Below are 17,912 nucleotides of genomic sequence, written 5' to 3' on the forward strand. Positions count from 1 at the left end.
ACTGTCGCATCACGGTAATCAATACGTCTGGGAGCTAGTCTCATTTCCGCCTCTTGAGGGGGCTCTTCATTATTTTATTAGGAATTAAAGAGGCACTGTGGTAGGCTAGCTAGACCCAGTTTTGGTCCAAGGCTGATTTTGAGCCGATTGGACCCCAACAAACACAAAACCTGATTTGCATAAATTATGGTGTTAGAGACACACAGTTGTAAATATATGGAAATTTATTAATGGACGCTGAAACAAAAATGCAAGACTAACCCTTAACTCCTTGAGATTTGTTCAGATTTTAGCCAAATATCAACAAAAATGCAAGATAACCCCTTTTAGTTTAAGTCGATTTTGGTAAGATGTGGAGAAATCGAAGACAAGAGCAAAACGTTGATGTAACAGACACTCATTAGAGAATTTATTTTTTTCAAGTAGTATTAAAAAGTATACAAATTATTATAAAATACACAATTGATGTATGTTTTGTTGGACAAAAAAGATGGTTTACAGTATTCACGAATTTCATAATAATATGTTATAAATTAGTTATGCTATCTGTTCAGATCAAGGCACAGTTAATTGACAAAATGTTACAAAATTATTAGGTATTTGTTTTTAATTCCAGTCGATGTAAATATTGACAAAACCTGGTGGGACCATAATTTGACACAATTATTTGCATTTCAGAAAACAAATTGACATACACAAATTCATTATTGTTAGTACACATGCTGCAGACAAAATATAAAATGATTGTTGGTTTTAAGTTTTGACCCTAGCTGAGTCTTTCTCAAAGTTTAAAACAGACTCTGCTGGGGTCAAAGGGTGAGGCTTTAACCAGTTCTACCAAAGAATACCGGGTACTCACTGCCTGCACAGTGAGCGAACAAAATAAAAATGGTCTGTTTGCATTTTCCTCGTGAAAGTGATCTTCAGTTGACTTTCTATCATTGAGAATTACCCATGTAATCTTCGATTAGGTAATAATTCTAGCTCACATTTCAAAGTTGGTAAATCAATTTTGTGTTTCTTCCTATTATCACATACAAAAATATACATATCAAACACCTAAATTAATTAATAAATCATCTATTTAAAAAATTAGTTGAACATCGACAAAATTACAATTTTGTAATGAAAAAATACAAGTAAAACAACTAGCAATTTTTCCAAATATTCAAAATGGCTGCCACTGCTAGTTAAACGGCTCCCTCTTAAATGGAGTAGTTTTCATGAAAGAAGTAATTTTCCACGAATTTGATTTTGAGACCCCAGATTTAGAATTTCAGGTCTCAAAATCAAGCATCTGAAAGCACACCACTTGGTGTGACAAGGGTGTTTTTTCTTTCATCATTTTCTTGCAACTTCGATGACCAATTGAGCCCAAATTTTCACAGGTTTGTTGATTTATGCATACAGTATGTTGGGATACACCAAGTGAGAAGACTGGTCTTTGAAAATTACCAAAGGTGTCCAGTGTCTTTAAGGAACTGTATCTCAACATATGCATAAAATAACAAACTTGTGAAAATTTGAACTCGATTTGTCATAGAAGTTGCTAGAGAATAATGACAGAAAATACACCCTTGTTGCACAATAATATGTGTGCTTTCAGATGAGTCTTTCTCAGATTAAAATATTTTAGTGAGAAATTATCTTTAAAAATATGTTACTTCAAAGGCAGTCATTTCTCACAATGGTTTAACTAACGGCAAAATATAAATTTACCATATGTGTCCACACTGCATTTAAATTGCATTTTTACCTGAATGAAACCACGGTAAAAAGTAAAACTTATCTTTCATAATGTAAATTGTATGAAAAATTATTGAGGCAGTATGTCTGAATAACTTTTCATCAAAAATGTTATAAAATGTCTTCAACCTCAACTTGTCCGAGTCTTCATAATCAAAGTTAGAATCATAATTTTAAATTATACAATCTGAGCTGGATTGACCTCTTAATAACAGGCAGTCGGTGGTCTAGTGGTTGAGACATGCGTCCTGAAATACAGAGGTTGTAGGTTCGAATCCAAACCTAGGCAGCCTGTGGATTGTTTTTTCCTAGTACTACACAACTCAAAAGCACCAAGTGAAAAGTCATTGTGCCAGGGCAAAAGCATTGTATCTACTAAAATAGCAGTGAAGTTACATGCGAATTTGAAATTGCCAAAACGTCATATCTCGCTTATCATAACCCAGATGTACACACAAAATAAGTATGTGCCGAGATACAACATTTTTGAACGAAGCTTTTTCATGCTGAACAAAATTTTTGCAAAAATCGAGACACAAAATTGTTTGCAAAGGTTTATCAAGTAATGATGAAATGGTAAAAAAAATGCCATATCTCTCTTAAAACAACCTTATTTACACAAAACAAGTGTTTGTGTCGAGATACAACATATTTGCATGAAGCATTTTCATGCTGTGCAAAATATTTTTTGCCAAATCCAGATACAATGTTTTTATCAGAGACGCGACAATATAGTGTTTATCATACATTGTTGAAAGGGTAAGAAAACCAAATGCAATCATAAATTAAATCTTAAAAAAAAAAAAAATCTTTTTATCATCCTTCTGCACTGAACTCGAAGAGTAACCTCCTTCCCTTCTAGATGCTTTCATACGTATCGCTAGATTTCACATCTCGACACGTGATGCAACCAATGAAGAAAGAAACACCAAGCTTTTGAAAAATAAGACAAAACAAATTGAACAGCGTGAATAATTACAGTGCTATTTTATAAATAAACAACAAAAAAATGTCTGCAACAGGATATTTGGCCTTTGGGGAAAAAACGGGGACATTCAATGTTGTAAATGCCTGGATTGATTATAGCAAAAATACTACACAGAACGTGTCTGGTGCTCCTTAAAAAAAAATCAAGGAACTTAAAAAACTTATTAAGAAGAAACTATAAACAAACAGTAAACTTGCGGGTACAACCATGTGTAAATCTCTTAGGGTGAGTGATGGCTCTGAAAAGAGCTGGTTGGGTCTCGAAGCATCCTCCTGAAGACAAGCAGAGTACGTCTTCAGCATTCTCCTGAAGATGAGCAGAGTATACTGTTCGAAATGTCTAGACCCAATTGGCTCTTTTCAGGGCCAACACTCACCCTAAGAGATTTACACATGGTTGTACCCGCAAGTTTACTATTTATTTATAGTTTCTTCTTATGTCTCAACACCATGCAAAGCTTCAAACAATACTGAAAGAACTTATTGTTTTGAACCAAAAAAATGTTCCTCACCAAGATGTCGCTCGGTAGTCTTTGCCACATTTCATAGTTTGGTATCAACTCTCGCCCAGTGGCTCCAGCACACATGTTATAAATGAAACCCACAAGAAGGTACGCCGCCAACAAACAGAAAAACCTGTAGATGTTAAAATGGAAAAACAAATATTAACAGATTCTGTGATACATAATTACATACACTATGGACCATGATTTAATAGACCTTATGCATTGACGTCATCCAGCCGCCATCTTAGAGGAAAAACGGTGACGAAACAATCCAGACGCACGGATTTGTACGCGCTGCGCACAGTATTGGCCAATGAACAACCTCCTTTTGACCTCTAGATGAGGGCGCCCTACTGAAATAAGGTCATGTGCATAGGGTCTATAGACCGATCCATTAGGCTCCGCCCACGGTGCACGTGTGAGCAATAACATGTGAGCCTCTCCAATGCCATTCTGCACAACTCTGCCCCGCACCCAAGCTTACGCGCACGCATGTCAAACTTGGATTTGTCAGACTTTTGGTTGCACAATGGGTTGTGATTGGTCAATACACAATGGGGCGGAGCTTAGTGGATCGGTCTATTTCATAGAGCTGCTTGAGCACAAAAAATAGCTTAGCATAATAAAATTATTCTTACAATAATAAGGTTACTGGCCAAACTTCCATGTCATGTGTACAATTTGTGGCTGGTAGTTTACTCATTTCTGCTTAGCATAAAATTGTTACTGGCACTGGACCCGCTTGGTAGTCGTCAAAGACCAGTATTCTCATTTGATGTATCCCAACATATGCATAAAATAAACTAATCTGTGAAAATTTGGGTTCAATCGGTCATCGAAAAAAACAAACCACCCTTGTTGTACAAAGTTGAGTGCTTTCAGAAGTCTTTCTCATATTAAATTTTTTTGGTGAGAAACTATCTCTTTCTTAAATACAACATTACTTCAGAGGGGCCGTTTCTCACAATGTTTTGTACTATCAACGGTTCTCCAATTACCAAATGTGCCCAACACCTTTAAGTGTCCATTACGAGCTCCGATAGCGAGGAGATAACATGCAGGATATTATAGTGGGATCTACTGAACCCACTGCTTTCTTTAAAGGCAGTGGACACTATTGGTAGTTACTCAAAATAAGTATAAGCATAAAACCTTACTTGGTAATGAGTAATGTGGAGCTGTTGATAGTAGGCCTACAAAACATTGTGAGAAACGGCTCCCCGTTTTTGAGATAGAAGTAATTTTCAACGAACTTGATTTCGAGACCTCAGAATTAGAATTTGAGGTCCCTAAATCAAGCATCTGAAAGCACACAACTTCGTGTGACAAGGTTGTTTTTTCTTTATTTATTTTCTTGCAAATTTGACGACCAATTGAGCTAAAATTTGCACAGTTTTTTTTTTTTATGCAGAGAGATGTGAGATGCCTGGTCTTTAACAATTACCAATAGTGTCCAGTGACTTTAAGTGTATTTCTGGCAGTAAAAAGCTAATACTCACAGGATTATTAATACAGTCCCGAAACTCAAATACATCGGTATCTCAGCCTTACAAGCTCCTGCGTAGTCTGCATGGATTGAGTACTGTCAAAGAAAATAAATCGCAAATGAACACAATTAGGAACATTCAGGTTAATGGCCTTAACCTTGTGTAAGTTCTAAACTTGCGGGAGAAGTTCTAAACTTGCACGAGTAACACAGCCTGGTTAACGTGAGGATCTCGCCTTCTTTCACATAGCCACGACCCTGACGGTTGTCTGTGATAATTTGAAACTTAACCTCGCGCAAGTTTTACAAATTGCAGAAGGAGCTACTTAGAGCTCCACATGGAGTGACGGGGAGATGCGGCTAAATTCATGATTTATTCCGTCCTTTTTAAGGTTCTCAGTTTTGAACGTTCATTGCAAACCCCTGAGGGGTTGTGCCCACGCGATAAAGGACCTCGCTTTCTAAAGCATGGCCATGTTCCTGACAGTTTTAAAGGAAACTTGAAAGCTGCAAAAGAAAAGAGGAACAATTGGTACTACTCACTAGACATCCACCTTGTTTGTTATCAAGTTCTACTGTGACTTCAGTTGGTATGGCACTTGGTTGTCCGTTGATTGGCTTTGCCCAATCGGCGCTCTTATTGCATTTAAGATACATGACAAGACCGATGGTACCGCAGCTCAACTCATCTCCGTTAGGGTAGGTGGCAATCAGCTGAGTTCCTGAGGCTTTGGATTTAAAAGTGACATAAAAGATGGATAAAACCCAAAAAACACATTGATTGACTTTAGCCTTAAAGACACTGGACACATTTGGTATGAATAAGAACATGTTTGTTTAAAAGGAACCTTACAGAATTGGTTTTACTAACAAAACAGTTGATGGCAGTGAATCACTTTATGTAAACCACCATATACATAAACTGACAAACCTGTAGTAGTTTGAGATCGGTAGGCTATCTGTGTCACGAGAAAATATTGAAAAACCGATTACAGATTTTGCATGACTTTGATGGCAAAAATACCACGCTCACTGAGCAATTAACTCCAAACGTGAAATAAGACTATCAAATACATGTATGACATTTCAGACAGAAATAAAGGGATGTTTTCTCCTATCATCACCAGTACCAGTTGACTGTGTAACTTTTAAGTAAATCTGTGGTCTTCAGGAGTTTTTTCTTACCAATTCTGTAACGTTCCTTTAACAAAACAAGCTATTTAAATCAAAAAAATATTCTCACCATCATCAGTGAACTGGTTTTCCTTTCCAAGTATTTTATAAGTAGCTGAAGGTAGAACTTCCTTCTGGGACGCGCCATACCCTTCATCACCCCTGGTTAACGAAGGGGGCAGACTCTGACAAAACGCCAAATTGATTGTACATGGTATCGGTTCAGTCCAGGTGTCATAACAAATACCAGGCTTTGTTATTGTCCAGTAAGATGCCCTGCCATTGGTAGAAAAACATCATAAATTAAAATTAATTATAATAATAAGGAACAATAATAGAGGCTTCTATTATAACACTCAAATATGTCACTAAGTGACGCCCATGATTCTCTAACATTATTTTTCCTTCTTCAAGCTATATGGAGCTAGATTTTGAATCATGAGATCTTTTTCATTTCCCCAAATCTCCTGAGAATGAGACGCATCTTATCTGACATAAGACCCCCAAGACATTTTCGCGTCTTATCTTTCGGGGCGCCTTGCCTGCTAACGATTGAGTTCATTTTGATGATCACTGCGTGAAATCTTACAGTTATACTGTATTGTATGTACAGTGGCACAATATGCAGCCAATCAACACACAGGATCTACAGCTTTTCTTTCCCATTGTTGGCAACATCTATCTTGGTACCGCCAGCCGGGGTGAAGCAACAGCCCCCCCCCCCCACCCCCAACCTGATCAGATTAAGATATTATTGTCAATACATCATGTAGGCCTACTACAGTTCTACTACACATAAATTTATGAAAAGACAGGACATAAAAAATACACAGGTGTAAAAACTAAACCAAAACAGAAATTAAAAGAAGGTCGTTACTTTTCCCATTATAAACACAAAGTAACATCCTTTAATAGCATGAATTTATTTTTTTGGGTAAAAATAGAAAGATAAATGATAGTCAAAACAATTCGATCGAGAGTCCATTTTTGTTTAGCACTCCACCAAAGAAAGTCAAGACTCAAGAGTCAAGTCACACTTTTTCACAGACAGTGCCATGATGACCATGTCTCGAGTCGAGTAAACAAACAACTGTTTATACTTACGACTTCAGTGTCTCAGTGTCGTATAAATTGGAGCCACATATTGGTGAGGGAATGTCAGCCTGAATTTTGTCACAAGGCACTATCAAAACTAAAACCCACAGAAGCAGTACACTTTTGCAATTGACACTTTTAATTCTTTCCAGAAGTGTAGAAAAACTTGTGGAGGCCGCCATCTTTCACAAGTTGTGTAGCTCCCCCATCGGTAGCATAGAGCCAATCCAAAGTTTTGAGGATACCGCGCAAACTTTGGAAGGCACTTAAATACTAAACTCCACAGCGGTTCGGCCCATCGGAGAATACCCGAGCGAGAATGACCTTATGACGTCATTTTGCATATGCTTGCATCTTTTAGACATGAAAATATTAACAACCAGGTCCTAGTGGTTAGTCCACTCTTATGTAACAACTCCCCAAACCTGCTGCTACAAATGTACTTGAATAAAGAGGTCTGAAGCAGTGCTTGCATCTTTTAAACATGAAAATATAAACAACCAGGTCCTAGTGGTTAGTCCACTCTTATGTAACAACTCCCAAAACCTGCTGCTACAAATGTACTCTTATATAGAGGTCTGAAGCAGTACTGATCTTTTAGACATGAACATACTTAACAACCAGCTCCTAGTGGTTAGTCTTATGTAACAACTCCCCAAACCTGCTGCTACAAATGTGCTTGAATAAAGAGGTCTGAAGCAGTGCTTGCATCTTTTAAACATGAAAATATAAACAACCAGGTTCTAGTGGTTAGTCCACTCTTATGTAACAACTCCCCAAACCTGCTGCTACAAATGTACTCTAATATAGAGGTCAAAAGCAGTGCTTGCATCTTTTAGATATGAAATCATTAACAATCAGGTCCCAGTGGTTAGTCCACTCTTAGTAACAACTCCCCAAACCTGCTGCGTGGGGGATCGTCGCGAACTAGTATCGCGAACCGTGCCGAAATGTTCCGAGAGCACACTAAAAGTTCCGAACCGCTGTAGAGGTTAGTTCTTAGTGCCTTCCGCAAACTTTTGAGCGGTGATAAGCAGAAAACAGTGCTAATAACAAGTGGAGCACCAGTTGTTACCTACTTCTGATAAGCAATATTGTTATGCTATGACGTGGGTGGGGACATGCACGTACACACAAAAAAACACAAAAAGTAAGTTTATACCTTCTTCCTTGTGGTTTATTACTTGATTAAAAAAGAAGGCGTAATAAAGTTAAAGACACAAGCTGTGACTGTATAGTTAGTTTTAAATGTTAAAAATTATTTCTTTAAGTCTTTAGTTTGATTGTATTTTCTTTGTTTGCTTTACCCCATATCCCTGTTCTGAAATGTTTAGGCTGGTGTCGTCATCGCCATCGAGTCCCGGGGTGAAAGTGAAGGTTCTCCAATTTCAAGCTTTTCGTCAGAAATATCAATTGATTTTATAATTAATTAATCTTGTTAATTCAAACGGATTACTTATTTCAAGCTGTAAGCAACAATATATTAAAAGTGATACGTCGACATTATTTGCCAATCGGTAAAAATCAGCCAGAAAATCCCGAGTGAGTATTTCTCGTCGGGATTGGTCATTTTTAGGAAAACTTTGGAGACGCTGTGGCAGCTGACTTCATTGTTGGCATGCCCGGCCGAATGGTGGCAAACTTAGATTTTCTAAAAAAAATTAAAATGAATGCATGCCATGTTTGGCTGATACAATGATCAACACTTTTTTGAAAAACAATAATGTTCTGTAATATTGTAACTAACTGTTGTTGCCTTGTTTGGCAAAAACTGGGACGTTGCGATGTCTCTTTATAGTCTGCTGCCACCACTAGCGTTTCAACTTGCACCCTCCGTGGTTTAATTTTAGGGGAGTAGAAAACCACTGAATGTTGTGAACTCATTGGTGTCTGTTACATAATGAACATTACGAACAGATCCATAAAAAGTCAGAAACACAGTGTCTCCCTGTTCCAGATCCAGTGTTGTGCTACCACCTATCGGATGATAGTTCTTAGCCGGCGGGGCCGTGGTTTTTGCGGACACGATGTCCTCTTCATTTTTGTGAAGATGAACCCGCAAATTGTTGTTGTCCTCGTACGATTTCAGAACAGAAAACATAAACACGTAAGTGCCTGACAGTGGGCAGGTGAACACCCCCATATCTAAATCGATCATCTCGGCATCCGGGGAAGCTACCGTAACCTCTTCGAAAGGGAGACGGGTGTTGTCAGATGTTGAGAAGATTGATGACTTCCTGCGCAAGGTGAAGACTACTCCGGGATTTTCGTTACCGTCTCCTCTGTCTCCTTTAGGCCCTGTGAGCCCAGGCTCACCCGGCATTCCTTTTCCACCGTTAAGACCATCAACACCTGGATATCCCTCCCTAGAATAACCTCTCGGCCCGTAGTCTCCTCGAAACCCCTTCGGTCCGACCAATCCTGCTAATCCCATCTGACCCGCAACTCCTTTTGGACCAATCCCTGGATTTCCACGAAGTCCGGGCTCACCGATTTTCCCAGGTAGACCACCACGGGCTCCAGTGGTGCCTTTAAGTCCGTCTAAACCCGGGTCTCCCTTTTCTCCGGGGAGTCCGGGGAAACCAGACGGGCCCATGTGCCCGGGATTGCCGTGGACAGCGGGCACTGCGGCGGGGCAGCACGTTCGGCACGCTGGACCCTCTTGATCCGGTCCGACTGGAATCGTTATAGGGACATTTCCCACCGGATCTTGCATGTCAGCTTGGATCTTTTTGAGCTGCCTGAGATAAACAACGGCGATCAGAAATATCACCCCACAAGACTTCATCTAGAAAGAAAGAAAGAACAACTAAATACATAAATCATCATCCGAAGCAAAATTATAATGTTGTGTGATCTTTTTTAAACGGTGCACGTAAAAAAAAAAAAAAAAAAGAAAAAAAAGGAAGCACCGGTAATATCATGTTTGTCCCTTCTCTGAAAAAGCACTTTTTATTTCTCTCAAGCAAAAGTATTAAAAAAATTGTCCACATGTCGTAAGTTTTCACTACACGTCTTGAATAATATCAAGCTTCCATACTTTTTTCTTTGCTATTTAAAAAAACCTCAACACCCAACTGGATGCAGTTCAAAACGGAACCAAACTTGTTATATGCCCATAGTATTCAACGCAAGAATGCTATAGTAAATCAAAGAAGGCAGGATTTGCAAACGTAAAATTTAATAATGTCAATCGACACGTATAGGTAGATTATGTTAACTTACCTTGTACAGAGTTGACAAATAAAATCATACAACCAATACAAACTCAGTATGTCAGCAAAGTTGAACGGTTCGTGATATGCTCCCACGTTGAACTAATTTCAATGTGCGTTAAGTTTAATAGTATCGGAGTTTTAGGAATTTTCATCAGCTTAGAAAACCCACCTTTCACATAATACGATTACCAATAACCAGTCACTGACCAATATTTTCGTGTAAATGCCCCCAAATTGAATCAAACAAACCGGGTGTACGATTCATTATTTGTCATAACTTTTGACCATTGTTCCTTCGCCTTAGTTGATTCTCGATGGTATACACATAATTTCCTCTTTCGCGCCCGCTGGGATTATGGGGCAGCTGATGACTAAACTGAACCTGTAAAATATTGCTCAGTATAGGTGGATTTTTAGAACCTGCCATCATGCATCATGTCCCATTCAGTGAACGGGCTTGAAGAGGACCTTGGATTGGGGCATATAGCAATATAGCTATTATGGATTGGGGTTGGGAGCAGTAAACTTATTTTTTTAATTTTTTTTATTTAATTTTTTTATTTAATTTTTTTTTTTTTTTTGGGGGGGGGGGGGGTGGGGGTTGCCGCAATTATGATTCCAGTATGTTGTATTATGGCAGTTTTATGATTATGATATAAACTGATACACATCATGTTGAAAACATTCATGTATATGCTCTGACAGTGGGGGTGTGGAGCGGTTCTTTTAACCAGCATGTGTAGATCCTAGAAAAAACACAGCAACCACACTGCACATAATACATGCAGTGCACTTATGCAAATTATAAAGTTTGGAATGATCTATTCAATGATGTAGCTAGCAGGGATTCGGAGGGGTCATTGTTTCTAAACGTGATATACTGATTTACTCATGCTCAATAAGTTAAGTTGTTTATCTTGCTATGTGTCATATGTAAAGATACTACAGACTGACAATTTCAAAAACAGTTTTCTTTGTGGGGGATTCAATTAAAAACGAGGTTTTTTTACTAAGTTGATTTATTTACACCCCTGTGAATAAATGGACGCTACCGCGTTGCTTGATGTTTCAAAGTTTTCTCACGCGCGACCACTAACTAATGTGCGCGTGCGTACAATGCAGTCAAACTGTGTTTTTTGATTGATTGATTAATTGAACAAGTAAAGGTCACAAGTGCATTCATTTTTGGGCATCAAAACATACAAAAACCTACCGTTTCTGTCGAGATATTCGTCGAGTCAATGTTAATCAGCAGTTCTGAAGGGGGCCAGGATAGACCAGGGCAAGTATTCCTTACTCTTGTTCACACTACAGACCGTAACACTACAGCGAAGATTTGTACGCATTCTTGGTTTGATTTTGAACAAGTTTATTACTTTTTACTTAAAATGGTTCAGTGTATCATGGCCACCAGCTTAGTTGTGACTATATGATTCATACACGTTTATGTATTCAGCTCATCTAACGCGTGAAGTCAATGTTTAAGCGTAGGTCTTTTACTGTTAGCTCTTTTCGGAGTGAATAATACGACCTTGAGCTCAAGGCTAAAGTGTTGGAATGTTTGTCATCGTTTTTACATTTTTACTTTTTTTTAAGTAGTTAGGCTAATAAAATACAACAAGGTTGCGACGTAGTCCCACTTGTGTGGCCAAATCTGAAAACTTGTGTAGCTGAATCCTCCTACCTCCTAGCCTTGGCCACACAAGTGGGGCTAGGTTGCGACGGTGACCCTCCGAACAACACAAGACCCAAGGGAAGATTACCGTCATCACTAAAAACAAACTAACTACACTGCACACATTTTACAATACAACAAGCAACTTCATCAGACTTGTTATTGTTGCAGTTTGAAATTCGATATCATTAAATATGTACGTCACTTTGTAGGCCTACCTCGGCTAAGGCAAAGCGGAACTAACCTCATAGTTCTAGGTAGGAGTAAGGCTAAACCACCAGTGTTGTGGTCAGGAGAACAGTGTCAGGCCAGGGCAAGCAACATGAAATTTATACAAACAAATAATTGTAAAAAGCAAAACTGTCTCAATAATGTCCTGCCCTACCTACTGCATACAATTATTAAACAATATTAATAAGGTAAACAAAAATGTTTGTTGGTGAGCTGAAATAGGGAGAATTAAAACACTCCAACATTTTCTCAAGTTTAATAAAATTAACAAACCCTTGAGAATAAACTTGAGTTGCTATTAGTAATTATATCTGATCTTTTCAAACAGGAAGAATGGACCAACCTCGGAGCAAAGCTACAGTCGAATGTAGCTACAAAGTCAGGGATGAATTGTGTAGACTTTTGTCCCCAGGTATAATTAATTCCTTTTGGTTTCTCATGAGTCATCTTTGTCATCTTTGTTTTTCTGGTCATCGATAAATTAAAGTATCCTTCAATAGTTCAGACAGGAAAGACCAGACTGAAAAAATTACAAATTCTACAGATTGACTGACATTAAAAGAATCCACAATTGTGGAAAAGTACGGTAGGTGTTTTATTAACCCCAGCGTTCTGGTTCACGTAGCAAGCACCCTTACTCAGGCTTGTGAGCTAAAGTGACTATAAAGTTCACTTATAGGCATGCTTGTTTTTGCTACCAGAAATTTCTTAAAAATAATTATTTTTTAATATTTTCACTGTTCATTGTCAACCTCTTATGGAATGTACACAAACAATATTCAATATTTGAAGTGTTGTGTTTCTTTGAGAGAAGTAATAAATGTTGCAATATTATTCTGTTACTTTCCAGTTTACAACGTGAGCATTGACGATGTCGCGGACATTATAAATATTCTAAACGTAATTAAGGTAGGAATTAATTTAATTTTTGTTTACTTTGATATTTCCAAGGTTTCACCCAGGGCACTAGATAGATGGCAGGTGCAAATTCTGTGTTGATGCACACAATTTGTTGCCGATATGTAAAAAAAATATAAAAAAATACACAAATTAGGTTGTTTTTTGTTTACTTTAGATCAAATTCACATGAACCAGCTAGAGAAAACCATTTAGAATGCTCCAGATTGCACTGTAGGGCTTTTAAAACAAAGATAAACACAAAATAGAAAACATTTAAAGACATTCAAAGACATTCAACTTTCCCAGGATTAGGGAAAGTGTTGAGTATACAGTGCTAACATACATCGATGTATGGGTAAACAACAAAAATTAATATTCTTCATCCCTGATGCAAATTTAACATCTCTTATATTCAAAGATGTTTCAGTTCAGCATGCTTCGACCAAACTTCCTAAATTTGAGTCCAGAAAGTTGTTGACGCCGCATTGTCAAGCAACAGCTGGCGTTGTGCAATAAAGCAGGTTAAACTTTTAACCAATTAGTGCTCTGGGAAGTGTCAGTCATACAGGGAGGCGGGACCTTTCACTGGGGATCAGTGGTTTCTAGCGAATTCGCATACGTGATGTTAAAACATGGACTACTACTTTCCAAATTTATGACAATTTAGTTGGATTTGTATTCATAACCAGGCCGACTGTGCGCAAACACCGGAGAAGTTTCGTCTTTTGATTGGTCTTCTGTGCCAGGTTGACCTCTCCATAGCCAACATTGAGGAGCACTATGAACAGGTAAGCCTAAAACGTCTTGCGTTTATGGAGTCGTCACATGATGAGGCAAATTAGAGGTAACCAACTGCTTCGACTGGTCCCCCTGTTTTTCTGTCTTTATCCGCAGGGAAAGGCGGGCACTTAGCTAACAAACCCAATGGTTTCATTGGAAAGGCTCCATTTCCTGCCGAATTCTGTGATCATTCTCTGTTTACTGTGCAAACGTCGAATTTCAGTACTAGCTGTGTAAGCAAAGAATGCCAAATAACATGGAGTACGCAGGCGCAAAAAGCCCTGCTAATACGTGAATACTCTTGAAGTAAGCGCGGAATCTCCTTCCTCCAAGGCGCAGATGCTTATGGTAAGCAGAGCCATGAAATTGGGTGCAGGAATGATTGTAGTCGTAAAAAAATAACTTGACACGACCCGCCTTCCCCCTGCAACCCTCCATCTCTACCACATCATCCAGCTCATAATCTTAACAGCTTGTTGTAATTTCACAGTTATTGATCAAGAATCGCATCTTTCATCTGTTGAGGGCGCACCAGGACATCGCTCATCCAATGCTGGATGTGATCGCCAGGGCAACCAACCGATGCTGTCCTCTCACCACCATGCCACGCACCCTTGAGAACCAAGATAAAAGGTCTGACAAAATCTTGACTTTAAGATAAAGATTTCTGTTGAACTCAGCTAAAAACAAATCTGAGTAAACTTCTCACAGACACATTTCTGATGAAGGTTGAGACTTTGGTTGTTATTGGAACATTTTTCACTTTTTATTTAATTTTTTTTTTAAATTTTAGTATTGACATTTTTTGTTTAGTAGACTCTGTGGATCATATATGATTCGTAAGTCGGACTTGTAGGCAACCAACCGCACAAAGCATAAAACCTTGCTTAGCACAGACAGATCTTGCTTAGAAGAAACTGGTTGCTAGCAGAAATTCCATAAAGTTTATGCTGTTGCAACTGGTGATTTACTCATTTCTGCTAAAACAGCTTCATGAAATTTGGCCCAGGGCTTACGGTAGCACTAAAATGCATGCTCGATGTCAACATCTTTCTCAGGTAAGCAAGGAACTTGAGCGTGTACACTTCACATAGTAAGCAACTTTGGCTTCTCTGTTAGCACAAAAATGTGGTGCTATAAGCAGTGATTACTGACTGCGCGCACAGAATATCATGCTTAGCAGAGCCATATGAGACTGGACCTTGTTAAAATATTATTAAGTTTAATAATTATTCTTTGATTTTTCTCCCACAGATGTCCAGCTGGAGTTGGGTTGGACCAGTCCCCAACAATCATCAAATTGTCAACACCAACTAAAAGTAATCTTATTGTGACAACGTCACTGGGCTCGACCAATCCCTGCACAGTATCAGCACCGCGATTCTCGCAAGCCTTTTTTACGACGACAACCACAACGCAACAGAGATTTTCGACAGCATTGTCAAATGGCCAGTCAGTGTCCAGTCCACAGCAGCCAGCTGCATTTGATCAGAGCCGCAAGCTGTATAACCAAGTAAGGATTGAAGACCAAGTGAGAATGTTTTGACAGAAACATCTGGTTGTCATATTCTATGCAAGTGTATTTGAATGTTTGGTAAAGTAAAACTTATACACCATGCACAAGAGTATCAAAAGTTTCCCAGTGGAGACAATGCATGAAATGTCATGGTCTGTTGTGTTCTAATAGCTGTTTTCCAATTTATGTTTACAGAAGTACTATTTTAATGTTCCATCATGCATCAACTTGCTAAATATGTAACCAATCTTGTAATTTCTGGAATATATGTACATGTACCACTCAATTAACTAACAGTTACCTCAAGACCACCAATTAGTCATGGGAATATCCGTAAGTTTTACAGTTTGAATGTCAACTGATATTACACTGCTTCTCCCTCTCCTCAAATTTACTTTCGATTATTTTTGTTCCAGGTGCCGTTATCATTCCATCAATCTCCATTGTCAGGAGCTAGGGAGTCCCCCTCAGACATCCAGAAACGCAGTCTCCTTCAGCGACAGTGCCACCTGAGGCAGCAGCTTGAAATGCTGCAAGCGCAACAGCTTAAGGAAACATCCTGCATCAAAAATCTGTCCTTTGACGGGCAGACAAGGAACCCCAGGAATGCTCCGTCCACCGTGACTTCAGAAAGTTTCTCAATTTGTCTCCCAGAGAATACAAAGTCCTCCACTCCTGGATGCTCGGCAACCATTGGTCAGTCCCGGTTTAAAGTAAAGCCAATCAGAGCAAGACAGGTTATTAAACAGCCAATTAAAATAGTAGACGGAAAGGACCAAAGAATCTCTGGAGTCCAAGCTTTGGATCTAACCTCGCCTAGAAGGAGGGATCAGGAAGTCTTTAATCTTGTGGATTCTGACACAAAAGAGGGCGGTGAGGCAGGTCCTAGAGAGGTGGGTCCTCAAGCCCTCTTTGAAGCCTCAGATCAAATATCGAAGGAACCCGTCAATGAGGAACAGAGTGTTGGGCTAACCTTGAGTCACATTGGTCAGCATTGCATCATGGTCTCTGTAGGAGACAAGTCCAAAGAAACAGGCGCAGGGTCCAGTCAACAGGTCCAGGTAGAAGTGGAGTCCGCTAAACAACCCGCTAGAAAGCAGAAAAAGGGGAAAACCACCCGAGCTGTTGTTATCAATGTGCAGAAGCTGTGCCACATGTATGACACACGCCACAAGAATAAGACTCAAGATCAGACTTTGTGTCCTGAAGCCTCAGCTCTGACAGCTCCATCAAAGGTCAACTGCACAGCAGTCAATAAACAGGGGGATTCCACTAGTACCTATCAACGCCATGATGAATCTTCAGATGAAAACCTCAAGGAAGGTTCACTTAAAGCACAAGATGGACAACATCAAACCATCAATGAATCTTCAGATGAAAACCTCAAGGAAGGTTCACTTAAAGCACAAGACGGACAACATCAAACCATCAATTCCAATCCAGATCAAAGTTTGAACAAAAACAACAACAGTATCACTGCGAATCCAGTCCTCAATGATCGAAAACTTCCTTCAAAACGAAAACGCATACATCGGGATACGAAATTGGGAAACCGTAAACGACGAAGATCAAGAAAACAAAGGCTCGGCAGTGGTGAGAAGAGCAAGGGTGACCTCAGCACAAAATCCAGTGCGCAGGTACTGATGCCAATTGACCAACCTTTGGATTTGTCTTGTACCTTGTCAACACCATCACAACATTTTGAGAGTAGACCCAATTCACTGAAGGCAACCAATGCAGAGTTTCAACCCCTAAAAGCAGGTATGTGGTGTCAAAAAGAAGAGCAAGCAAACGAGAGTTCAGTAGAGCAGACTGGACCCTTTACAGGAGGTGATGACTCTGACATGTATATGTTGTACGCTGGTTGTGATGATGACGAGGGGTGGTACCAGTCCCATTCAGACGAGGCCAAATCAGCCAGAGTCAGCAAATCGAGCTCTTCAGTGAATTCCCCGATTATGAGCTCAGAGTCCTTCCTTGGTAGGTTTGTGCAGGAGAGGTTGCAGCCACTGCCACCAGCGACTGCAGGCATTAGCAGCATGCCAAGGGTGGTCGTTGCAGCTGCTGCAGCTAAGGTCAAGAGAAAACACCTGAAGGCGAGGTCAAGGAAAGATAAACGGAAGAGACAGAAGAAGCACTGAGGACAATTGTGTGAAACTTATCCAAGGCCAGGGGTGCGTTTTCACGATCAGAACCAACTACTGTTTCGATTGAATCTGCCATTGGTTGATCACTGGCCATTGACCGAAACATTGGTTGAAGAACACTCAATCTGAAAATGAAAGTATTGACTAGCCTCACAAGAATGCGTGCCTCACACAAGAAAACAAAATTATTTGTTTTCAGGAAACGGGTGCAATGCATATTTAATGTTATTTTTTTTTAAATAACAATGCTTTTAGAAAAGTAAAGCTCATGTAGGCCTTGACGGGTATAAAGATACATTAGATAAGATAAAACTATATTATCCCAAACTGGGTAGATTAAAACTGCCCTTGATTCTAACAGTTCAAAAAGTTTGGAAATAATTGGTTAAACATGTAAAAAAAAAAAAGTAGTTTTGTATACAGTGTGTCAGTTCATGCGATTTCCGATGATA

The 17,912-nt window shown here is 39.2% G+C and overlaps 3 protein-coding genes across 3 annotated transcripts; 1 reads left to right on the forward strand and 2 right to left on the reverse strand.

The window, feature by feature from the left end:
- Window positions 1-397: 397 nt before the first annotated feature.
- On the reverse strand, window positions 398-7,209 carry LOC139941699 (cation-dependent mannose-6-phosphate receptor-like). Its single transcript, XM_071938308.1, has 6 exons — window positions 7,003-7,209; window positions 5,969-6,174; window positions 5,269-5,453; window positions 4,739-4,821; window positions 3,246-3,369; window positions 398-2,679 (listed from the first exon to the last, which is right to left on the reverse strand). Exons 1-6 carry the CDS (start codon window positions 7,173-7,175, stop codon window positions 2,605-2,607), a joined length of 846 nt encoding a protein of 281 aa, XP_071794409.1. The 5' UTR covers window positions 7,176-7,209; the 3' UTR covers window positions 398-2,604.
- Window positions 7,210-8,317: 1,108 nt separating this feature from the next.
- Window positions 8,318-10,374, reverse strand: LOC139942227 (uncharacterized). Its single transcript, XM_071939017.1, has 2 exons — window positions 10,219-10,374; window positions 8,318-9,781 (listed from the first exon to the last, which is right to left on the reverse strand). The coding sequence occupies exon 2, from the start codon at window positions 9,779-9,781 to the stop codon at window positions 8,840-8,842; it is 942 nt and encodes a 313-aa protein (XP_071795118.1). The 5' UTR covers window positions 10,219-10,374; the 3' UTR covers window positions 8,318-8,839.
- A 985-nt stretch (window positions 10,375-11,359) lies between these two features.
- LOC139941486 (uncharacterized) lies at window positions 11,360-17,809 on the forward strand. The gene is made up of 7 exons (XM_071938014.1): window positions 11,360-11,497; window positions 12,450-12,529; window positions 12,968-13,026; window positions 13,707-13,805; window positions 14,288-14,430; window positions 15,052-15,310; window positions 15,730-17,809. Exons 2-7 carry the CDS (start codon window positions 12,451-12,453, stop codon window positions 17,452-17,454), a joined length of 2,364 nt encoding a protein of 787 aa, XP_071794115.1. The 5' UTR covers window positions 11,360-11,497; window position 12,450; the 3' UTR covers window positions 17,455-17,809.
- Window positions 17,810-17,912: the final 103 nt, after the last annotated feature.

This window comes from Asterias amurensis, chromosome 9 (genome assembly GCF_032118995.1).
Source record: "Asterias amurensis chromosome 9, ASM3211899v1".
Classification (NCBI taxonomy): Eukaryota; Metazoa; Echinodermata; class Asteroidea; order Forcipulatida; family Asteriidae; genus Asterias; species Asterias amurensis.